General features: G+C 40.8%; 3 protein-coding genes across 6 annotated transcripts; 2 read left to right on the forward strand and 1 right to left on the reverse strand.

Annotated features, from left to right (window-relative positions):
- The first annotated feature begins 57 nt into the window (after positions 1 to 57).
- LOC129834224 (rho GTPase-activating protein 1-like) lies at positions 58 to 7,602 on the forward strand. The gene is made up of 13 exons (XM_055898976.1): positions 58 to 411; positions 1,816 to 2,013; positions 3,061 to 3,156; positions 3,257 to 3,344; positions 3,513 to 3,644; positions 3,888 to 3,974; positions 4,060 to 4,158; positions 4,298 to 4,405; positions 4,542 to 4,618; positions 4,838 to 4,915; positions 5,072 to 5,200; positions 5,365 to 5,468; positions 5,694 to 7,602. Exons 2-13 carry the CDS (start codon positions 1,875 to 1,877, stop codon positions 5,862 to 5,864), a joined length of 1,308 nt encoding a protein of 435 aa, XP_055754951.1. The 5' UTR covers positions 58 to 411; positions 1,816 to 1,874; the 3' UTR covers positions 5,865 to 7,602.
- A 313-nt stretch (positions 7,603 to 7,915) lies between these two features.
- LOC129834222 (autophagy-related protein 13-like) lies at positions 7,916 to 17,845 on the reverse strand. 4 transcript variants are annotated; one of them, XM_055898973.1, is made up of 17 exons: positions 17,725 to 17,845; positions 17,225 to 17,304; positions 17,043 to 17,123; positions 16,819 to 16,938; positions 16,640 to 16,686; positions 16,380 to 16,520; positions 16,224 to 16,264; positions 14,414 to 14,510; positions 14,137 to 14,235; positions 13,902 to 13,992; positions 11,827 to 11,922; positions 11,008 to 11,141; positions 10,760 to 10,880; positions 10,536 to 10,613; positions 10,307 to 10,420; positions 8,972 to 9,100; positions 7,916 to 8,704 (listed from the first exon to the last, which is right to left on the reverse strand). In XM_055898973.1, exons 2-17 carry the CDS (start codon positions 17,294 to 17,296, stop codon positions 8,627 to 8,629), a joined length of 1,539 nt encoding a protein of 512 aa, XP_055754948.1. In that variant the 5' UTR covers positions 17,297 to 17,304; positions 17,725 to 17,845; the 3' UTR covers positions 7,916 to 8,626. The 4 variants fall into 4 exon arrangements, with proteins under 4 accessions (XP_055754948.1, XP_055754949.1, XP_055754947.1 ...); XM_055898974.1 differs by having other exon boundaries at positions 11,827 to 11,895; positions 17,645 to 17,845; XM_055898972.1 differs by having other exon boundaries at positions 17,645 to 17,845.
- A 188-nt stretch (positions 17,846 to 18,033) lies between these two features.
- LOC129834227 (putative nuclease HARBI1) lies at positions 18,034 to 21,368 on the forward strand. The gene is made up of 3 exons (XM_055898987.1): positions 18,034 to 18,105; positions 18,464 to 19,148; positions 19,274 to 21,368. The coding sequence occupies exons 2-3, from the start codon at positions 18,479 to 18,481 to the stop codon at positions 19,648 to 19,650; spliced, it is 1,047 nt and encodes a 348-aa protein (XP_055754962.1). The 5' UTR covers positions 18,034 to 18,105; positions 18,464 to 18,478; the 3' UTR covers positions 19,651 to 21,368.
- Positions 21,369 to 23,743: the final 2,375 nt, after the last annotated feature.

A 23,743-nucleotide genomic window follows, 5' to 3' on the forward strand; every position in this document is an offset into this window, starting at 1 on the left:
AATTATTATAATTATTACAGAAATTAATCAAACTAAATTCAGATCTGAGATTGCCACTAGAATTCTGCATGTTGTTACACAAGGTTTTCCATACATTTTTTGATACAGATCTAATGATGAAGTAAACGCAAGCCCCGCTGGAGAGCTATATCAGACAGGAAGGTTTGAAACCTGCTATCATAATCAAAGCTAAGCCTAGTTCACACAGCACTTCCCCACCTGTGCCTCTGTCTCGTTTCGGAGTCAGAGGAGTGTGGTTGCCAAGGCAAGGAGAGCTCTCCACCCACGGAACGAAAACCGGATGTTTGTGACTTGTGAAGCAAGCAGCTGTCACTGACATAGCTAACGTTAGTAGCCTAGCGAGATAACTTAGCAAGCATTTCAGCGGGGATCAATTTCACCGATTTTACGGTAATCCACCAATTTAATGATTTATGTTTGAATGAATCAATGTATTTGGCGTGTTATATAGCTAGCTAGGACATAAACGTCAGACGAGCTCATTTGGATTAGCCCCATATAACCAGGTGGTTAGATAGTTAACGTTAGCCTAACCAGCCGAGGCTAATGGTAACATACTGTACCTTGCTAGCTGACAAGGTAGTTAGCTGTCAACTAAAATATTGTTAAGTAGCTAGCTAACTACAGTTAAACAGGTTAGCTGCTGCTGGTAGTTGACGCGTTAGCTAGCTAACGTTTGTTTTAATCTATCGATATTTGTAAAACATTGAGTAGCTAGGTTACCTACTGCTGTATCGTCTGGCGTTAGCTAACGTTTTTTTTAAATGTGTGTATATATATATATATATATATATCTCGACATCGCAGCGCAATAGGGCATAAGTTAAATAGCTAACTAGTTAACGTTAACTAGAGGAGTCGGGACAAATTGTAGCCTTGTTTTGCGTAACGTTAGATAGCTAACGTTAGCTGTTTCTCTAAGACACGAATCACCTTATTTTTGTAGCTAAAATATATGGCAGTTGCAGTGTTTCGCAATATACAGTATTTTGGCTAGTTTATCTACTATAGATGTATACAATTATTGCACTTTGCCTGAATGCAGTTCTCCTCACCTGGACTGCGCATACATGAATGTGTTTCTGACTCCAGTCGTGATATTTAAAGAACCAAAATGTCAGAGCATATTGCATCTCATAGATGGGGAGGACTGTATTTGATCCTTCCCGCAAAACGAAGAACGGGTAACAGCAAGGCTGCTTCTTCAAACACAGCCCCTGTGGTGTTGTAAGATAGATTGGGTCATTTCATACGAAAATGTGTGTGTGAAATGTGTAGAACTTCCAAAAACAAACCAGCCAATCAATTGTTGCTTCATTGCACAGACATCTCCTCAAATTATTACCAAATGCTAACCTGATTACAGATGTGAATTAGGCCTCGTCTATTTTTCTTTTAGGCTGGACTTTGAAAAGAGTGAAGGACACGAGTTTATAGACCTGTTTCTTCAGTCCATGTTTCATGCATTGTCCTTTCTGGCCCCATTGGAGTGGCTCTTCTGCAGTTATGATGTAACAGTACAGCTTTAAAACATGGTTTTTGCCTAGGGTCCATTATAGCAGTGATAATTTACCACAAAGCACAAGAGAAAAGGCATCTTAAAAAATGTTGCAACTGTGCCTGTTAAACACTTGTTAGCTGTTTTATTTGTCTAAGTTAAGCTATAGGGAGGGACTTTGAGGAAGATGCTAAAAAAGATCTTGAAAGTGATCCCACTGCTGAGATAAGGTGATATCTCATTGCATTAGATACGTTATGGATGGATGTTGATGAACACACTTATTTCTGTGACAGGAGGCTGGCTGAGCACCTGACCAGATTTTGATCCGTGTGGAGTCTCATAGTTCACCACCATGTCTTCAGACCTTCTGGTTGACCTCAATGATGACCTTGGAGTAGATGATCCTCCCAGCAATGCCCTGGACCAGCTCAAACTGTCTCCAATGGGGGACAAGCTGTGGCCCCCAGATGACTCCAGGATGAGCAAGTCTGGTAAGAACCTAAAGGCTATTAGAAGGACAGCTGGACCTCTCTGTGCTGTCAGATGTGGACAGTTGGGTAACAATTTAAAAAATGAAGTTGCTGAAATTTGAGAAATGCGTAAATAATTTATATTGTTCTATAAACCACCTAATCCCTTGAGTAAAACAAAATCATGAGATCACTGTTTTAAAATGCCACATTCTGGCAAAATGTTGGCCATTGTAATATGATAATAATCAGCCTGTTGTAAGATCAGCTGAGTTTTTAGAAATGGAACGTTGTTGTAGGGCTATTACTGTTATTTCCCTAAAAATCATATAGTTTTACGTAAATCTGTCATTGGTCCAAGGGAAGACTAAAAGAGAGCCTTATTCACAGCCCAATGCAGTGAGCCTTTTGTTACTCGTGTCATATTATTACAACTTGATTGCATATTGCCCTCTGATGCAGTCTGCATACATTAGTTATGCATTCTATTTGTAGGCACAGCAAATTTCTGGTTCATTTCTGTTTCACAGCAGATCTCCAGCCTCTGTCTGATTGGAGGATGAGGACCGTGCCATTATTTGTGACTAATAGATGCATCTACAGCACCATGATTTAGAGTTTGAATTATTCTCAGAATCGTTATTAATGAACAGATGATTAAAGAGAAGGGTACAAGGGTTAATCTTATGAGATACCAAACGAAGCGCACACTGTCTGACCACGCCTCGGGCAACTGCATGTTAGTGACTTATTCTGTGAGAAGAACATTGGTTTACTAAGTACACAATGCAGACGTGTGTGTGTGTGTGTGTGTGTGTGTGTGTGTGTGTGTGGGATAGCCTGTAAAATGCAATGTTTTGCCCAACTAATTATTTTGGTATGCATCGAAGAGGCTCAAAGTGTGTTCGCAAACTCATTCTAAGAGTGCCTGAGCAGTGAGCACCTACTGTCTGTGACGGGGCAGAGCCGAAACATTGAGTTGTGAAATTCTGAGCACTCTGCCCTCGAAGATATGAGCTAGTGAGATACGCGTGAGGTGGTTGAATGTGTCCCCTTTCCTGTCAACAGAGACGGACATATCCAAGCGGTTGGGGGAGGGGTCACACCTATCCTGGGACCACCCATACTATGATATTGCCAGGCATCAGATTGTCGAAGTAGCAGGTAAGAACTTTGTCTCTACATGTGTAGCTTATCTGACCTGAATTTCCTGTTCAGTCTTGAATCCAGTTGACACTGTTTCCTCTCTCACTCTGCTGTCAAGGTGATGATAACTTTGGCAGGAAGGTGATTGTCTTCAACGCCTGTCGGATGCCCCCCCACCACGAACTGGACCACCACAAGCTACTGATGTGGGTGTTGTTGTTTTGAGATTAATGAGACATTTTCATCCTGCCAAATGTCTAATAAATAGCTTCTTGTTGTGCTTTGATTTCCCCGCTGCTAGTCAAGTCGGTAGTCGTTGTTGTGTTTTCATAAGTGATGAGGATTGACTTCTCAACTATCATACTATCATCCAGGTATCTGAAGGCTACCCTAGACCAGTATGTTGAGAGCGACTACACCCTCATCTACTTCCATAATGGCCTCACCAGTGAGAACAAGCCATCTCTCAGCTGGCTGAGAGACGCCTACAGAGAATTTGACCGGAAGTGAGTCCCACCCTACCTCTAGCCAGACACTGGAGACCATAGTTGCAAAGCACATTTTGATCATTTTTCTCCTATGAATGATGAGATGCACTCCATTTCACTAGAGATCTGAAAACTAAAGCCAAAGAGGAAGTGGACTTTGCCCTCACCCATATTTATCTGGGTGAGGGCACTAATGGCTTGACTTCTCAAACAAGTGAACCGATTCAAGTTTGCTTTTGCTGACTGCTCCGTTTTCTTCAGGTACAAGAAGAACATCAAGGCACTGTACATTGTCCACCCCACCATGTTCATCAAGACTCTTCTCATCCTCTTCAAGCCTCTCATCAGGTTAGCATTCCAGCACCAGAGATGCTCTTTATTCCTTTAACTGTAAAGTGTTTGCCATGTGTGATGAATCTTCTTTCTTTTCTAGCTTCAAATTTGGACAAAAGATCAACTACATCAACTACCTGAGTGAACTGGAGGATGTTGTTAAGTGTGAGCAGCTAGTGATACCCACCCGGGTGCGAGTGTAAGAACATTTTACACACGTTACGTGTAACTACTGTAGCTCAACATTGCCAATGAGTTGGATGTAATGGATGTCTATTTGTGATATCTGACTAGTTTATTAAGTGCATTACTTTGCTTTCTCACACCCAAACCGATAGGTATGATGAAAAAATCAGAGCCTCACTAAAACCATCAGTTCAGGCCCAGATGTCCCCCCCCCGCAGTCCACCACTACCCAATCAACAGTTTGGAGTCTCCTTGCCAATGTAGGTAGTTGGATGAGGGCTGTTTTTATTTGACTCTACTTCCTCAATATCCGACCTTGACGCTACATACGTAAGACATTATCCTGTGTATGTTTCAAAGAGTTTCATTTTTTTTTGTTCTTGTTGATTTGTCAAGGCTAAGAGCGAGAAGCTCAGACAACGAAGCAGTTCCATTGGTGATGCGAGACACCGTGGCCTTCTTAATGGATCAAGGTAAGCACCCTTCTTGCATATTTTTTACCAGTGGTCATTTTTCTTGATGATGGGTTAAACCTTTGAGTCTTTGTTCAGTTTTTTGGACAATTCCAATTTCATGGATACTGGACATGGATTTAGTATTTGACTTGCAAAACAAGGCAAATTCTGCTATTTGATTCTGTTTTACAAAAGGTTTTGTCTTCATGGTTTCCCCCTTTTTCTGTCCTGTCTTAGGTCTTGAAATTGAGGGGATATTCCGGCGGTCAGCCAACGTGACGCTCGTCAAGGATGTTCAGCACAGATATAACTCAGGTGAAGCATTTGCACTCATTGTTACTCTTAAATTAATGTCTAAAAATAATATCCGGTCATGTAATCCGTTCATGAACTGGGTAGACCTAATGTATCTCTTTGGCTGTAGCTGTGGGATTTGTATGGCTCTGTGATTGTGTGTGTCTGTGGCTCCAGGTGAGGAGTTGAGTTTTTCCCAGATGGAGGACGTTCACCTGGCAGCTGTCATCCTCAAGACATTCCTCAGAGAACTACCAGAGCCCCTCCTTACATACCAGCTCTACAATGACATTGTCAACTTTCACAGTAAGTCTGGGGGACTCTCTCTTATCCTCCACACAGTAGATGGGGATATCTTTTTATGTTTGTTGCTATAGCTGTCAATTTGTTTTGTAGGTCATAATCCTGAGGATAGTTTTTAGTCATAGCCATGTAACGTTAAGGGTCTATTTGTTATGCTCATTCCTCAGATGTTGACAGCAGTGCCAAAGTGACTGCGATCCGGAACATGCTGGCAATGCTCCCTGAGGAGAACTATGCTTCCCTGAAGTTCCTCATTGAGTTCCTGGTGCAGGTATGTTTGCTGTCGTATCATATCCCCAGCTGAATACTTATCAGAAGCTCGGCAAACATTCCTGTTTGTCTTTGGAGGCCTGTTGTTCTATGGTTTTGTCTAAATAAGCATCATTCTGGGCATTTAGTACTGCCTGGTGACACTGGCCCTTACCAGTTTGTGTAAATTAACCAGTGAGTCATTTTCTTATTGATATTCTACAAACATGCATGCTTGCCCATGTAGGTGTCCGCACAGAGTGAGATCAACAAGATGAACAACACCAACCTGGCAGTGGTGTTTGGACCCAACCTGCTATGGGGACAAGACGCTGCCATGACACTCAGTGCCATCGGCCCCATCAATAACTTCACCAGAACTCTGTTGGACCAACACGACAAGGTCTTTTCCCCCTAAGACGTCTCCTGACAGCGATCTCTAACCACGCCCCATTCGTTCGGTGTTTAAATCCCCGTCTCTGACCATGTCTCTGTATTGGTCTAGTACAGTGTAACTGTGTCTCTCCCAGTGCCCCTAGTAGTGTTGCCAAATGCATGAGTGTATTGTGACTGTGACTGAGGACACAGAGAGAGAAAAAGACAGGGGAGACGAACCATTGAAGATGCCAAAAGTCGGGTTAGAAGTCAGGTATGAAGAAGGCTTTAATGTCTCCGCCAGATATCTATCACTCAGGAGAAGTTCAACACAGTGTACATGATTTGGTACTTTAAAACAATTGGAATAACCTATATCAGTTCACATCTGTTCTGGTTTGAATCATATCAAATATTTATTTTGATGGTACAGATTTCAGAGAACATTTATGCAATGTTTTGTATCTGGGGAGCAAGATATATTTTATATTAATTTACTTTGTCAAGTCCTATTTGCATTGAAATAATTTTCGAATTTCATAAATGATCGGTCGCTACAGTCAGTGAGCCAGTGTACTCCAATATTCAATGTACTCTAAATTCTATCGGGAGTTTATATTTTGCCACAACTTGTTTAAAAATCATGGTTGTGTAAAGCTACAGTCTATAGCTAAATAAAACCATAAGAGTATGTGTATTTACGTTTTTTGGGGAGGGTCACATATCGCCTTACTTTTTAAATGTTTACTCATCTGACAAAACATACTGGTATACCCTTTAAACATTTCCAGCACGCCTTTGTTTCTGCTGCATTACTTTTGATCATTTGTACAGGTCAACTATAAAATAACTATTCTTAATCATGTAACTTCTACATTTCATGTTATGCCTGATTAGCTTTCTCAATGCAGAACAGTATTTTCATGATACATATTCTACTTTCATTTGTGTATTATTACTCTACTTACGGCAGTTATTCCTTGAACATCACTATCCCTCTGTAAAGACTGATGGCTAGTGTCATTGCTGGCAAAAGATCTTTATGTAGCCTTAAAGTCAGTAAGGGGCATAGAAGGGCTACTAATCACGGATAGACTGAAATGCTGTGTACTTACAGACCCGGGGGCTCTCAGGCTCTATTGTATTTAATTTGTTTACTGTATGTTAGGTGAGTTGTTTCTCAGCCTTATTTTGCTCGTTTTATTGACGTCCGTTGCTTTTGTTCAATACTAAATTCAACTCAACCAAAGAATTATGGTTGCATTGGAGAACACTAAGATGGTTCCATTAGATTTTTTTTTTTTTTTTACCTTAACATTTTTTTCCATTTGCAATGGCCAAACTTTTGGGGGTACAGCTCCTGTGCTTTGTGATCCTGAATTACTTTAATGAACATATCCTGAACAAGAACAGTGCTAATGTTAAGACTGAATAAGTAAGAGTTCTGTTGTGCTTTATGTTTAGTTTAGTGTGTATGAAAACTTCCTAGTCATGTCAATGAAACAATTGCATTGACATGCGGATCAGTGGCTTAGTAGAGCCTTTACAACCCCATTTGCGTCTGTGCCTTAAGGAAACAAACAGGCGAGTAACCAACTCCACAGTCATATCTTGTAAAAATTGTGCCCGTTTGTCCACCTTTATTGTACTGTTTATCTGTATTGTAAAATAATAGTATTTCCTGGTTGCTACAGTGAAAATGAAATACCTCGTTAAGAGTATTTTACTGCAATCTTTATATGTTGTGAATATAAAGTATAAATAAAAGGTGATGGTTAAAAGTGCCTTTGATTTATTCAGATGTCTGGAGGGTCGTACTCATGTGACAAGAGTATTGATGCTCTATTGTATTTTAAAAGCTTCAAGGACGACGAACACGATCACTCGTGTTGTGCTGGTATAAATCACAAACGACCACAATCAGAAATATATAGGGCCTCTGGCTTATTCCTTTCCCATAATACAAAATAGGCCATTTGAAGTAAAAATGTATTACACATGACCATGCTACTGTATATTAAAGCATTGGGGGAAATCAAGAAGACTTAAGATTGATACATTGAAAGTGCAAATAATGTTTACCCTCTTTACAGATAGGGGAAAAGGAAGCTTGCTTTATATGGTGATTCAGAGGTGAGCAGTGACTGTACATCATTTGTAGTGACACAGTGATTTGTGGCCTAGAGTTGGTAATCTAGAGAAGAAAGTAGACAACACTTCTCCCCATTTACAAAAAAACAACTACAGGAACTTTTCAACATACAGATTCAGCTACACAGCATGTTCGCTGTTTCTTGGATATAGATTCACTACTATTGACCAATTGCCATACATATCTTCCCATCTACTAAAACATGGCCACGTCTGACTCCATAGTTGCTATGAACGTTCTCAGTGTCACACGGGACAGCAATAATACAACGGCTTTGATGAACTGAACGTCTTTGTTATTATGTGCTAAGTTCTATAACAGCAAGGTGAGAGGGGATCTGGTATTTACATTACGACACAGTCTGCTCAACACTAGAGCAAACGTTGCAGTTATTCACATCAGAAAAGAAACCGTGCAATTTTTTTAAAAGATGTCTTCGATTGTTGGGTACAGGCTCTCTTACTCTACAATACATCAACCAGTGAGGTTTGAAGAGAAACATTCTGATTACAAATCAATGTGGAATTTCAACTACGAGAAGAAAGAACAGGCATACACAGGCTGAATGCAAACAATCTTGAAAGACAACAGGACCTTGCAGATGGACTAAATGGGATAATTTGTCATTTGAGACAGTGGATCCATTTCTATCCCTACTGCAATGTGTCCACAAATGCATCAAATTCATCAATGTTCTTCTCGTATACTGCCAGTTTTTCAGGAAGAGAGTCCTGTAGGGAAAATGAAAAATGAACATCATTACAAACACAGAAGGACTAAGATATTGATTTATTAGACTAAAAAGCACCACCGAAAAGAGACATTCAAACACACAGTAAATCATATAATGGTAACTACTATGTTCCCCTTTCACTACTATCTGTCAGTCGTTTAAATTCCAACAGGACCACTTCATAGACAAGGAGACCCCAACACGCCCCACCTGGCAACAAAACAGAAACCATCTCTCTTAGGAAAGTCAGAGAAGTGTGTCTCACCAGGTCCTCTGCCATGGACTGAGAACTGACATCAATAGTGAGGCTGGTGAGCTGTGGGGGGTTCTGGAACTCTCTGTAGAATGTGCCAAGGTCCATGGGAAGGAGGTCATCCTTGGAGAACGCAGGCTTCTGAAGAACAGAGCACCACAGAACACAATCAGATGTGCAGGGCAACAACTGTAACAGCCCCTTCCTTAATAACAGACTTCTTCCTACGATTTTTTTTTTGTCAGCAGCACATATTATTCTCAAAGATGTTCCGTTTTCAACATTTTCTTGCCAGCAACATAGTCCTAATTAATTCTCAACTGTTAACCACAAGATAAGGGGTCCGAGGTCAGAGATTTGAATTAAGAACGCTCATTCCCATAAGCTTCATTTTCTCGACATCAGAAGCGTTTATCTAAAATGTTCAAAGCTGACATCTCTCCCTCTGTTGCTTTAAAAAGCTAGCTCCTTTGATCGATTTTGGTTTTCATTAGGTCTTTGCTATGTGCTTTGTCGCATTCGCCTTTGGTGTTTTGGATTTTAATTTCTCATGGTCCCTCTACAGCCCAGATACAAGTCAGAAATAAAAACTGTCTGAAGCAGTTTGCATGCTACCCATCCGAAACAGTTTGTTAATGTTGGTCTTGGGCAAGGGTTATTTCGGCTGTTCATGCACACAATTTTTTTTCTTCCTGAGGCAAGCCGATGTTTGGTAGCCGAAGTCTCCGCTCCTTCGTCGGTGACTGGTCAAGAGTAGGGATTCTTCAATGAAGTGTTTGATGTCATTCAACGAGAGAGGACTCGTTTTCATGCAAATTGTTTCAGTTGAGAAATACTGCACCAAACATCTGTTAGTTGTAAAACTGCGAGACTACGACCGAAAACTTCTACATTTATTACAGATACCTTGAGTTATCTTAGATTAATTTCAGACTATTTTGAGGAAGTGTATACTTCTACGGCATCTAAAGAGGGACAAACAGTACTATTCCTGCTTTTTAAAATAATTTTTCAAGCCAAGGTCTTTAAAGGGAGTACGCGAGGCACAGACATTCACTTCGTCTAGCTGAGTTCTGTTTGGAGCAAATCGAACCTAGTATGCAAGCGCATTAAATGACCACTGCTAAGTGATGTAAGTAATGCTCATTTCTATAAGAAGAAAATTCACGTTTTCTTCCTCTGCAGATAACATCCACAAACAGACATTTGTTCGTAGGAGCATTTGATAAGACATAGAAATGGGGTTAGATTGATTGAGTTACTATCTATCCTTGACTAAAATGTAGTGTCTGTTTTCCCCTGGAAAACAAATAGAGCAATCTGTGTTACCGAAGGCAGGGTACTTACAAAGTCCACCATAACAAAGTCGTCCTGTGCCGGGCCTCCACTCTCACCAGAGCCTTGGGAGTGCAAACTGCCCTGCAGGGGAGAGGACGTGGCTGAGGACCCCGGCGGCTGAACCTTGGATAAAGGAGAAGTAATATCATCACCACGTCTGCACTAAAATGACTCCTAACCATAACCCAGAAAATAGTTATTTAAGGCTGACAATTATTTATGTGAATAATTGATTTACCATAGGGTCATTTTCCTCGAGGTCATAGGCTCTGGGAGCAAACGCTGCAAATGGTAAGTCCAGGCTTGCTGTGGTTACCTGCAATGGACATAGGTTAATACTGCAGTAATTACAAGGGTGTAACACTCACTGGTAATATGTCCTTTACTCGTAAGAATGGGTACTTCCAGGAATAAATATCTAAGCTTTGTACTTAAACAAGGACATAAAAAGCCTGTCGCTACCTGTGTGCCTGGCTTGTTGACAAAGGCACCCACTTTCCTGGTGAAGGTGGTCTCCAGTACACCACAGGGAGAGCCACTCTTCACCTCAACGCTCCTCGACGAGGTCTCTGCGTCCTCGCCACTTTGAAAGATCACATGGCAAAGCTGTAACAAACAGGTTTCTCCCAAGCAAGCGTCACCTAAGGTGATCCTCAGTTCCACAGGGTGCTTCGCTTGTCACACGGGGGTCATGGCAGACTGGGGCTTACCTGCTGGAGGGCGTGGCGGGAACATGATCAGAAGGGGGGCATGAGGACACTCGTCGATGCTCTGCCTGGGCTCCGTGACAAGGCTGCACAGGCACCTTCTGGGGTACGCCCCCCTCCTTCCCTGGAAATTCCATCTACATAGGACGTGTGAAAGGCCATAGTTGGCACTGGCTGAGTCATATTGAAACACCTATGCAAAGCTTAGTTTTCCTTGTTGGCCCTCAAATCTATTCATTTAGAGCATCTTGACTGGCTGCGTCACCGCCTGGTATGGCAAAGTGCTTGGCATCCGACCGCAAGGCGTCATCCATGACCTCTATACCAGGCGGTGTCAGAGGAAGGCCCTACAAATGGTCAAAGACTCGAGACACCCAAGTCATAGACTGTACCGATGCAACAAGTCTGGAACCAACAGGACCCTGAACCGCTTCTACCCCAAGCCATGAGACTGATAAATAGTTAGTTAAATAGGTACCTGGACTATCAGCACTGATCCTTTTTGCACTAACTTTAACTCATCACATACGCTGCTGCTACTGTTTGCTATTGATCCTGTTGCCTAGTCACTTTATTCCTAGTTATACAGTATGCACATATTTACATCGTACCCCTGCACTGGTACCTCATGTATATAACCAAGTCATCGTTACTCATTGTGTATTTATTATTACTTTTCTATAATTTCGCTATTTTTTTTCTCTCAATGCATTGTTGGGAAGGGCCGGTAAGTAAGTACTTCACTGTTAATATACAACTATTGTTTACAAATCATGTGACAAATAAAATGTTATTTGACTAGCTCAATACTTGGGTGGTTACCTGGTGTGGGTTGGCAGCATTTAAGCTGGAGGGGTGGCAGAAGTCAGCAGCTCCAACAAGCACAGGAGACTGATAAGAAAGACGAGAGCAGTAGAGCTGAGAGAGAGAAAGAGAGAAAGGGCGAGAAAGAGAGAGAGCAAGAAAGAGAGCGACAGAGACAGAGAGAGTGAGTGAGAGGAAGAGACAGCGAGAAAGAGAGAGACAGAGAGAGTGAGTGAGTGAGAGAGAAAGAGACAGCGAGAAAGTGCAAAATAAAGAAGGAAAAGAGAGCGAGCTAAAACATGAATTAATCCACAGAGGAGAAATGGGGTGATGGGAGGCAGGCAGCAGGAGGTAGAAACTATAGCATTAGAGAGGATAGGGTAAACGTTTTAAGCACAGCTCTTCTAGGCAGATTTGACTTACCCTGACAATGAACGTGATAATCTATTAAACATATTTAAGTGATGACTAACTACTTGTTAAGGAATCCTTGTCAGCAAACCAATGGGACCATGTGGAAAGGTTTGAGGTTAGGAATCCTAGGGCAGTCAGTAGATAATGTAGATAATTACATAAGCACTTCCGTAGGTTATAAAATACCTTTTACCAAGACAAATATGATTATTCATGTTCTGAATCGTTCAGTGGACTCTAACATATCGTTAACATTACATAGAAAAAGTTGGATTTCTTAACATTATACATACGATAATACGCACAGAGCTCTGTTGACCTAGCGGTGGCAGGTTTCTCGTAACAACTTTTCAGCATTTTACATTTTGTGGTCCTTGTCTTTCAAAGTTGTTTTCCGTGGGTCGCAAAAAGCACAATTAGCACGACACGAGCTGAATTAAATGTAAAAGGCATTGGGAAAAGAAAAAAAAAAGCTTGGAAAAACGCTCAGTGCCCCGTTGACATTTCACAGAGATACGCTTGTTTTTGTGAGAAATCTTCAAAAAAGAACAGGAATTTCAAATGAATATGAAAAGAGTACCCTAAAATTCTACATGTCATGTCTCAAAATCGATATCCATCTTACATCTATATTGTTTTATGTCCTGCGGATTTGAAGAAAGATGAGTTCAATGGGAAAGTGAGCCTGTCAGGTATCCACAGTAGCCTTATTTCTCGCACAGAATCCAGCATAGCTGACTCGATGCAGTTGTCCTGATTTTTTACCACTTTTTTTTTTTCTGGCCTCCATTGATTTAGTCCATTCTACAAGGGTTAACACCTTCAATAACTTTTGAACTGATTAGTATAGAGAGATGAGGTCAGGACCATTGGTTTTATTAGAGGAGTATCTACACAATAAACATATTATTTTACCCATTGGTCAAAAGATGTGTTTTTGATTGGACACCCTAATGTAAGGGATAAAGAGATGTCCCATTTGATTGCTTCATTTATTTGCTTTTAAGAGTTCTATTCTTCTATTACTTTTAAAGAGGTATCAGAAGACAGGCCAAATAGTCATGGAATACCTCAGGCATTGTGAATGAGTGAGATACATGCCCACACACAAGACTCACTTGGAGTGAGAAGGCCAGGCCCATCATGGGGAATTTCAGAGTGTCCATCACTGCAGGTTTTATATTTTATTTTTTATTATTATTTTTTTTATTTTAATTTTAAATGTGCCTTACTTACAGTGAACACGCACTACACAGACAGCACAGAAAGAGGGAGAGAAAGGGGCTAAGAAATGAAAGCACTTATACAGAAAAATGGAAAGGACACATTTGGTACGGGGGCTTGGTAATGTCTCCAACACAAAATGTCTGCTATCCCACTGCCAGAATTGTGACATGAGCTTTGGGTATGAGAATAGCAACCCACCAGATACACAAACAAGACACCACATACACAACTACACAACAGTTGGATGTATGGTCATCAATATATGTCAAATGTTTGAATTTGCAAATCTATTTGAACGCGGCGCAAGACAAAATAGTTTAAGAAAACACCTGACCCTTTTGGTAGTGAAGTCACATTCACAAATCTCACCGTGGACACCACATATGAAGTTACACATTTGCAAAATTTACACAGTTGCAAAGTTTGACTTTGCTAAGCAGTGACATACGTACTTGTGAGGGTGGAGAAGTGGAGAAGGACGTGGTGCACACTTCCTGAGAATCCTCCACCCCATTGTATGCTCCTTCATCTTCCCCGGGTGCTCTGGAGTATAGGGAAGGCAAACAAACATGACCAGATCATTACACAATCCTTTATTTTAGAACTTCACTAAAGATTATCATAAATAATAGGCATGCACAAATCTGTATTGGGTCAGTATAGGTGTTTGGGTGAGGGCTAACCCACCTGTAGTTACATGGATGCATGTGTCCCATGTTGCCAAAGGGGCGCTCAACGAAGTGGTCAATGATTATGCCCATAATCGGAGCCGTCCTCTCAAACTGCCTGTGAGAATATGAATATAGAATTAGGAATAAGTGTATAGGTAAAACCAGTGGAGAATAAGGAGGATAGTGGAAGAAAATGGGAAAACATATAGTGGCAGAGTTTACAGGCAGTGCATTTGAGACCGCTGAGTGAGCACATGCAGTGCTGTGAACAAGAACAGCTTCTGTTTCTGTACCTGGTGGACATGAAGGCCAGGTTTGTCCTGTAAGCACAAGATAAGGTGATGGTTCCAATAGGAGTTCCCACAACTCCTACACGCACTGTCTGGAACCCTGAAAAACAGCATTCAGAAACAACAAATATCAGAATCTTCACAGCCCTATACAACACTTCCAAAGACCCACACAACCGACAAAATGTATACAGTGCATTCGGAAAGTATTCAGAGCCTTTGACTTTTTCCACATTTCCTTATGTTACAGCCTTATTCCAAAATGGATTAAATAATTGTTTTCCCCACATCAATCTACACACAATACCCCATAATGACAAAGCGAAAACAGGTTTTTAGAAATCTTTGCAAATTTATGAAATAATAAATAACAGAAATACCATATTTAGGTAAGTATTCAGAACCTATTCTATGAGACATGAAATTGAACTCAGGTGCATCCTGTTTCCATTGATCATCCTTGAGATGTTTTGACAACTTGATTGGAGTCCACCGGTGGTAAATTCAATTGATTGGACATGATTTGGAAAGGCACACACCTGTCTATTTAAGGGCCCACAGTTGACAGTGTATGTCAGAGCAAAAATCAAGCGATGAGGTCGAAGGAACTGTCCATAGAGCGCCGAGACAGAATTGTGTCAAGGGAAGGGTACAAAAATATCTGTGGAAGGGTACCAAAGAATTTCTGCTACATTGAAGGTCGCCAAGAACACAGTGGCCTCCATCATTCTTAAATGAAAGAAGTTTGGAACCACCAAGACTCGTCCTAGAGCTGGCTGCCAGGCCAAACAGAGCAATCGGGGGAAAAAGGCTTTCGTCAGCGAGGTGACCAAGAACCCAATGGTTACTCTGACAGAGCTCCAGAGTTCCTCTGTGAAAATGGGAGAACCTGCCAGAAGGACAACCATCTCTGCAGCACTCCACAAATCAGGCCTTTATGGTAGAGTGGCCAGGCAGAAGTCACTCCTCAGTAAATGGCACATGACAGCCCGCTTGGAGTTACCAAAAGGCACCTAAAGGACTCTCAGACCATGAGAAACAAGATTCTATGGTCTGATGAAAACAAGATTGAACTATTTGGCCTGAATGCCTACGGTGAAGCATGGTGGTGGCAGCATCATGCTGTGGGATGTTTTTCAGCGGCAGGGACTGGGAGACTAGTCAGGATCGAGGGAATGATAAACAGAACAAAGTAGAGAGAGATCCTTGATGAAAACCTCCTCCAGAGCATACAGGACCTCAGACTGGGGAGAAGGTTCACCTTCCAACAGGATAACGACCATAAGCACACAGGCAAGACAAGGTAGGAGTGGCTTCGGAACAAGTCTCTGAATTTCCTTGAGTGGCCAAGCCAGAGCCCGGACTTGAACCCGATCTAATATCGCTGAAGACCTGAAAATAGCTGTGCAGCGACGCTCCCAATCCAACCTGACAGAGCTTGAGAGGATCTGCAGAGACGAATGGGAGAAACTCCCCAAATATAGGTGTGCCAAGCTTGTAGCGTCATACCCAAGAAGACTCAAGGTTGTAATCGTTGCCAAAGGTGCTTCAACAAAGTACTGAGTAAAGGGTCTGAATACTTATGTAAATGTGATTTTTCCGTTAAAAAAAAATACATTTGCAAAATATTCTAAAAATTTATTTTTGCTTTGATATTATGGGGTATTGTGTGTAGATTGATGAGGGGGGGGGGGGGGGGTCTGAAAATGTAATCCATTTTAGAATAAGGCTGTAACATAACAAAATGTGGAAAAAGTCAAGGGGTCTGGATACTTTCCGAACGCACTGTAAATAATATAACGGGCATGGTTACCTTCTCCCAATCCTGTAAGTTGAACCTCTCCAAAATATATCCTGCAAAAGAATGTATCTATTAGTCAGATTGTTTACTAACACGATATACATCATCATTAGCAATACTGGTCAAAATAATGTTAACACATATCTGTATACCATAAAACAAACAAACCTGTACAGTATGACATAGTCATGCCCTTGCTTTCGTGAGAGTTTGTAGGCTGGGGTTACCCTTGTGATAGCCAGTAGTGACTTGAGCAGTAATGACATGCGGTTATAGACAGTGTAGGACACCTTAATATCTTTGTCACACCTGCAAAAAAAATAATCATACATTTTACAATGAGTGTTACGGTCCATGAAATGTAAAAAGCAACTACAGAACCTGGGGCACAAAAAGAAGAAAATGCTAAACTTATTCTCATTACTTACTTCTCGTTCATTTCGAGACACCATGTCTCCAATTCCATCGAGTCTCCCTGGAAAATATGAGAAAAACATAATGTTTTTCTAACCTTTACAGTCACTTGGACTTATTGACAAACAAATGCCCAATGATCCAGACCACTGGTCTCTATAACTGTCTGTGACACCGGTCTGTGCTATCTTACCTCTGAGGTTTTGAGGGAGATCTCAACACACATGGACCGTCCGATGCCAGGAAGCTGCCCGGCCAGAGCTTTCTTTGACTCATGTGTAACTTCTGGGATATCTTTGATTGCCAGGTTGAACTGGTGAAAATAATTTAGTTTAATGTTGAATCTACAACTCTTTCAGGAAAAAAATGTTACCAGTAAATTAATGAGTTGAGAGGCAAGAATGAATTGTGACTTACCCAATCAGAGCCAGTAGGTGAAGACAAGGAGCGTGTGCATACTTTTTCCCCAAGTCGAGCTTGGACTATCACCTGTACTGTCTGATGACATAGAGAAATTATCAACCTCAGTGAATTAATCAACTCAGGAATACTATAGAAAGTGCTTGATAATCAATATTGCGTATAATTAAAGACATTACCTTCAAAGCGAAAAACTTTATGAACTTGTCCAAGTCTTTTTTATCCTGAGGACTTAGATCACTGTCCATCATGGAATGCCCTTGTAATGTAAAAACACATTCTGGTGAGCAAGGACAGCCACATTAATCTAACTGTTGGCAGGCTATATCAATGGCGTGTCAGTGAAAACAATGCTAGATTTTGTCTAGCCCCATTCTATTAGCTAAGAACTCCAGTGTGTCCATATATAAAGCTTGTGTGTGTTGACAAAAAACAGCTAGCTAACGTCGACTCTAGCTAGGTAATATTTGACTAAAACATATTGGCTGTCAATGACAAGAAAATATTCAAGATTGGTGGTAGCTATCTAGATAATTAATACGATAGCATGGCTAACTACCGAGTTTAGCAACATAGCTAGCTAGCTAGCATGCACGTACTTAGCTCATCACATCAGAAATGCACAACATGTATTTCAATGTTGCGCTGATAGCGTACTGAAAAACGTAGTTCTGGTTACCTATATGTCTAAATGTTATATATTCTTATATTGGCTAAGTTACACCGTCGCATTATGTTATTTGGACACCAGCCTTAACCACCTGGCCCATTTCTTGTTTATTTTCTTTGGGGGTATGACGTGTATCGAAATAGTTGTATTTTGAGAAGCACTTTCATCTCCAACACTGTGGTCTTTAAAATGTGCAAAATCCTATCTATCGAAATGTCAGTGTTTTAATATCAATAAAACACAGTACATGTTGTTTTGTACACAATAATTACGTTCATTTGTTTGTTTTAAAATCGAAACTGCGTCTCACATATTTTTGCTAGATATCAGAAAAGTGACATGCGCAGTGTACTTTGCGCAGAAGAGTCACGATAATAACAACAAACGCCGGTAGGTTCAATTTTGACGTGTTTTTTTGTTACTAATGAATGATATTTATAGTTCGTATTCTTCTAAGTTAGCACCATCTCGGGTGACTCTGGTTCACTGTTACCAAATAAATGTCTGATAAGGAAATTGCTAGGCTAGCCACAAGCCCGAATGCTAGCTAGCTATACAACAAATTGTATAGAACACCGATCATCTTTATATCTAGTAGAGACTATTTCTGATTTATCTAACTGGACATTTGGTTAGAGATTAAGCATATCAGACCAGAAGATAATATTGAAAGAAACAGACCATGCTGAAAACACAAGGCTCTGTTTTGATGCATTCAACAATGCCTTTCTCTTTTTTCTCCCTACAGAATATACATAACGAAATGGCTATACAAATAGCCATTCTGGATTGTGACCTGCTGCTCCATGGCCGTGGACATAAAACTCTCGACAGGTTTGATATAGAGACTGTTTCAGATGAGTTCCTATTAACAACATTTGGATTCCCTCGAGATTTCATCTATTACCTGGTGGAGCTACTGCGTGACACTTTATCACGACGTACGCAACGGTCTCGAGCAATAAGCCCAGAAGTTCAGATTCTTGCTGCTTTAGGATTCTATACCTCAGGTTCCTTCCAGACGAGGATGGGGGATGCCATTGGCATTAGCCAGGCTTCCATGAGTCGCTGTGTGACAAATGTAACCAAGGCACTGGTTGAGAAAGCTCCAAAGTGCATAGGATTCATGAGAGATGAAGCCACAAAACAGCATTCCAAAGAGGAGTTTTTCAGGGTAGCGGGAATACCTAACGTCATGGGAGTTGTAGACTGTGCCCATATAGCCATTAAGGCACCCAATGCAGATGATTCTTCATATGTCAATAAGAAAGGCTTCCATTCAATAAACTGTCAACTTGTGTGTGATGCCAGGGGACTTTTGCTCAGTGCAGAGACTAACTGGCCTGGCAGCTTACAGGATAACTGCATATTTAAACAGTCTTCAGTGTACAAGGAATTGGAAGAGCAGGAAAATCACGAAGGCTGGTTATTAGGTAATATAGCTGATAATCCTCCATTTTAAACTTTCATTGTTGAAAATATATATTTTTTATTATTGTCTTGCTCTTCAAGCTTCCCTCTTTCATAATGTCTAACCTAGCCATGCCTTTTCTTGTAGGAGACTGCCACTATCCTTTAAAGAAATGGCTGATGACACCTGTCCAGTACCCAGAAACTTCAGCAGACTTTCGATACAACCTGGCTCACACTGCCACTCATGAGATTGTGGACCGCACGTTCAGGGCCATTCAAACCCGTTTCCGTTGCCTGGATGGGTCCAAAGGCTACCTTCAGTACTCACCTGAGAAGTGCTCTCACATCATTCTGGCCTGCTGCGTCTTGCACAACGTGTCATTGCAATCAGGCTTGGATGCCTGGACGTTTGAGAGGACTGATATACCAGACCAGTCAGACGACGGCAGTCGAAAGCCAGAAACTGTGGACTCGGAGGCAGTCCGAATCCGCCAGGAGCTCATTCTTAGTCACTTCAGCTAGGTCTGCATGCTCAGAATCAACAGGGAAAACACTGTTTCACAGAGACACTGCCTGCAATAGAGAAGTGGTTGACACCAGATTCTGTATAAGCAGAAAGAAAGATGATTTTGTGACTAATATAGGTTTTAGTAGGTGTAGATGTGCATTCGCTTCAGAAGGTATTCATACCCCTTGACTAATTCCACATTTTGTTGTTGGATTAAATTGATTATTTTTCTCACCCATATACACACAATACCCCCTAATGGCAAAGTGAAAACATGTTTTTAGAAATGTTTGCAAATTTATTGATAATTAAATGTGTATCCTAAAAAACTCTGTAGTCCTTTCTAATGACAAGCATACCCATAACATGATGCAGCCACCACCATGCTTGAAAATATGGTGTACTCAGTGATGTGTTGGATTTGTATGTATATGTAAAATGTATGTATATGTTGCAGAAAAGCTGTAAAAAAATGAAAAAGATATTTCTCCTCCGAAGAGGGGCGGTGGTGGAGGGGTTAATAAAACAACTTTAGCCTTAATAGCGGACACATATCTCAACATGCTCACAACATGCCATTGGATACAAATTATAAACATTTACATACAGAAGAAAAATGGGGCAAGTCAAATTCTACTCAAATACTGTATTTGGCGGGTTGTGAGCATGTTGAGAGGTGTGTCCATTCTTAGGGCTTGATTCAATCAGATAAAAAAAGTGCATGTTTTGGATTATTTGTATTCTGTACAGGCTTCCTTCTTTTTATTCTGTCATTTAGCTTAGTAATTACAATGTGTTCGATCCATCCTCAGTTTTCTCCTATCACAGCCATTAAACTCTCTTAAAGTCACCATTGGTCTCACGGTGAAATCCCTGAGCGGTTTCCTTCCGATCCAGCAACTGAGATAGGAAGGACACCTGTATCTTTTTTTAAATTTTACCTTTATTTAACTAGGCAAGTCAGCTAAGAACACTGAGCTCAGCACGCACTGAGCCCCAATTGTGTGCCGCCCCAATGGGACTCCCAATAACGGCCGGTTGTGATACAGTCTGGAATCAAACCAGGGTCTGTAGTGATGCCTCTAGCACTGAGATGCAGTGCCTTAGACCACTGCACCACTCAGGAGTGACTGGGTGTATTGATACATCATCCAAAGTGTAATTAAAAACTTCACCATGCTCAAAGGGATATTCAATGTCTGCTTTTTTAAATTTTTACCCATCTACCAAAAGGTGCCCTTTGCGAGGCATTGGAAAACCTCCCTGGTCTTTGTGGTTGAATCTGTGTTTGAAATTCACTGCTCAACTGAGGGACCTTACAGATAATTGTATGTGTGGGGTAAAGAGATTAAGTAGTCATTCAAAAATCATATTAACCACTATTATTGCACACAGAGTGAATCCAGCAGCTTATTATGTGGCTTGTTAAGCAAATGTTTACTCCTGAACTTAATTAGGCTTGCCATAACAAACGAGTTGGAAACTTATTGACTCAAGACATTTTAGCTTTTCATTTTTAATTCATTTGTAAAAAAATTCTAAAAACATAATTCCACTTTGACATTATGGGGTATTGTCTGTAGGCCAGTGACACATCTCAATTGAATCCATTTTAAATTCAAGCTTTAACACAGCAAAATGTGGAAATATTTGCAAACACTGGAATTGTCTACAAGAGTGCAGGGTGTGGTGTACAAGATTTATACGCTCCAATAAATACATGTGTAAATGACTGGTTCATTTATTTTACTCATTATACGCATAACTATGCACAACTATTTTTTTTTAAACTATACAGTTTAAAGTTCATTCCAAAAACTCTTTGATAGAAAGTTAATTTGCCATATCTGTCACGGCCGTCGTAGGGAGGAGACCAAGGCGCAGCGTGATAAGCGTACATACTTCTTTATTTAAAGAATGAACACTGAACAAAATAACAAAACGTGAAGCTAATATGGCTAGTGCAGACAGGCAACTAAACATGGAATAAGAACCCACAAATACCCAAGGGAAAATGGCAACCTAAACATGATCCCCAATCAGAGACAACTATAAACAGCTGCCTATGATTGGGAACCAATTCAGGCCACCATAGACCTACATATGCCTACACTTACAAACACCCCTAGACATACAAAAACCCTAGACAATACAAAACAAGCATACCCACCCTCGTCACACCCTGACCTAACCAAAATAATAAAGAAAACATAGATTACTAAGGTCAGGGCGTGATAATATCAAAGGTTTGTTTGAGTTAACGGTGAAAAGACCAAGCTGTCTCCATCGCACAGCATGCTTGGCTATCAACAGCAATAAATCAAATCAATTTAATGAGACTTGGAAGGGGTGCACCCTTCCAGATTGTTTCATTTTGAAAAGGGAAACTAAAGGCAATGGATGGACTGTGAGCTGATGAAAACCTGAGCAAATGATGGAGAACAAACATATTTTTGTCTCCCAGCATCTTATTGAGTAATTGGAGGACCAGACATAGCGAAGTGATTGAAGAGAGTAAGGATAGACAGTATTTCATATACTTTCATATATTACATCCAGTGTGTGTGTTGCACCGATTTTTAATTAAAAAAAAGAAAGAAAATATGCATGAACAGATGTAGTAGGAGTTCTCAGAACTCTGCTGAATTCTGGTTTTGAACTAATTGTTGTAGACGAAAATAAAAAAGTGTTCAACTAATGAAGATGAAACAAAAAAGTAAACAGCCGTCTCATCACTTAACCTGTCAAATGGAAACTCACAAGGTCAAGAACATGGTATGTGCGCATCTTGCAAAAAAAACATGTTCCAGGTGCTGGATTTAAACAACAATTGTAGAGAACAAAACAAACTGGCGTAGGCTCCCAAAAGCGTATGCTCTGCCCCTGCTAGAGTCGAAATGTTGCCATGAACAGACCACTTTTGAGAGCATAAAAGCAGTGTACAGATGTATCTTGCTCTTTATTAAATAACAGCTCAACCTTTGTGGTCCCCCCCCATGTCTCTTGTTATCTCTCTCTCTCTGCAGGAGTCTGTGGGTTCTGCAGCACCTTCTCTTGAGAGTTCCATTAAATGGGCCGATGGTTTCCTTATTATGTATTCCATCACAGACCGGAGCAGCTTTGAGTCTGTCTCACACTTAAAGAGGATGAGTATTGATCATGTCAAGCAGACCCTGGGTGAGATGACAATTTTACACTTGTGGAAACACCAGTAAAGGGCAATCAAATGGAGTCTGGAGGGGAGGGCATCTCATTATTGCAGAGGTTACATCTTCTAAGAGGCTCTTTTCAGAACCTACTTTACATAGGCTAGTCCAGCTCTCTTTTCATTGAAGGATATTACGCTTTTGTATGTTTGTCAAATGTATCATAATGATTCCATTAAATCACTCATGACCAGGGGAACTGGTTTTATCAAGGCTGTGTTAAGCTGAGTTTGACTGCTTACTGCTTTTGCTGGAGTAAAAAACGTAAGCCACTGTTACACACCAGTACAGTGATAAAACAGTAGGTCTGCTTATTGTAACGGCAAACGTTATGTGCTGGTTGTCTTTTCTGCATAGCCTCAAATTCCTTGCAAGATACAGATAGACCATCTTAAACAAGATCATCTCTGTGTATTTTGTGTGTGTTTTGTGTCCCTTTAATAGGTTTCTAAACTCTTTTCCGTGCTCTTTCATCAGGCATACCTACTGTAATAGCTGTGAATAAATGTGACATGGAGAATGGAAGGGTGGTGCGGGCAGGAGAAGGAAAGGCCCGTGCCAGTGATCTGAGGTGACATGTTTCAATGGATTCACTTGTCTGGCGCCATCAGCAACAACTTCCAATCGGCTATATTCTTATTAGCCTTGGAACACTGAATCAACTACATTTTGAAGATGTGTGAACTAAAATGTAGTAAAAGTTTTTGCCGACACAAGTGAATTAAAATATAAAATCAGCCAGTGGTGAATGGTCCATGCTGGAAAACCATTTCTTTGTCCCTCAACCATATCCATACATTAAATTGACCAGTTGACAATGTCCAATTGTTTTCAGTGGGTGATCAGGAATGGAGAACTGATCTTTAGCCTCTTGTGTATGTTCAGGTGCAGCTTCTTTGAG

Source organism: Salvelinus fontinalis, chromosome 35 (assembly GCF_029448725.1).
Source record: "Salvelinus fontinalis isolate EN_2023a chromosome 35, ASM2944872v1, whole genome shotgun sequence".
Taxonomy (NCBI): domain Eukaryota; kingdom Metazoa; phylum Chordata; class Actinopteri; order Salmoniformes; family Salmonidae; genus Salvelinus; species Salvelinus fontinalis.

Excerpts from the sequence above, each read along its gene's own strand:
- LOC129834224 (XM_055898976.1), top strand. The coding sequence starts at position 1,875 with ATGTCTTCAGACCTTCTGGTTGACCTCAATGATGACCTTGGAGTAGAT. Across the intron at positions 2,014-3,060 it reads CTCCAGGATGAGCAAGTCTG|AGACGGACATATCCAAGCGG; the intron begins GTAAGAACCTAA and ends TCCTGTCAACAG. Across the intron at positions 3,157-3,256 it reads TCAGATTGTCGAAGTAGCAG|GTGATGATAACTTTGGCAGG; the intron begins GTAAGAACTTTG and ends TCTGCTGTCAAG.
- LOC129834222 (XM_055898973.1), bottom strand. The coding sequence starts at position 17,296 with ATGATGGACAGTGATCTAAGTCCTCAGGATAAAAAAGACTTGGACAAG. Across the intron at positions 16,687-16,818 it reads TCTCCCTCAAAACCTCAGAG|GGAGACTCGATGGAATTGGA; the intron begins GTAAGATAGCAC and ends CATATTTTCCAG. Across the intron at positions 16,265-16,379 it reads GACTATGTCATACTGTACAG|GATATATTTTGGAGAGGTTC; the intron begins GTTTGTTTGTTT and ends ATTCTTTTGCAG.
- LOC129834227 (XM_055898987.1), top strand. The coding sequence starts at position 18,479 with ATGGCTATACAAATAGCCATTCTGGATTGTGACCTGCTGCTCCATGGC. Across the intron at positions 19,149-19,273 it reads TCACGAAGGCTGGTTATTAG|GAGACTGCCACTATCCTTTA; the intron begins GTAATATAGCTG and ends CTTTTCTTGTAG.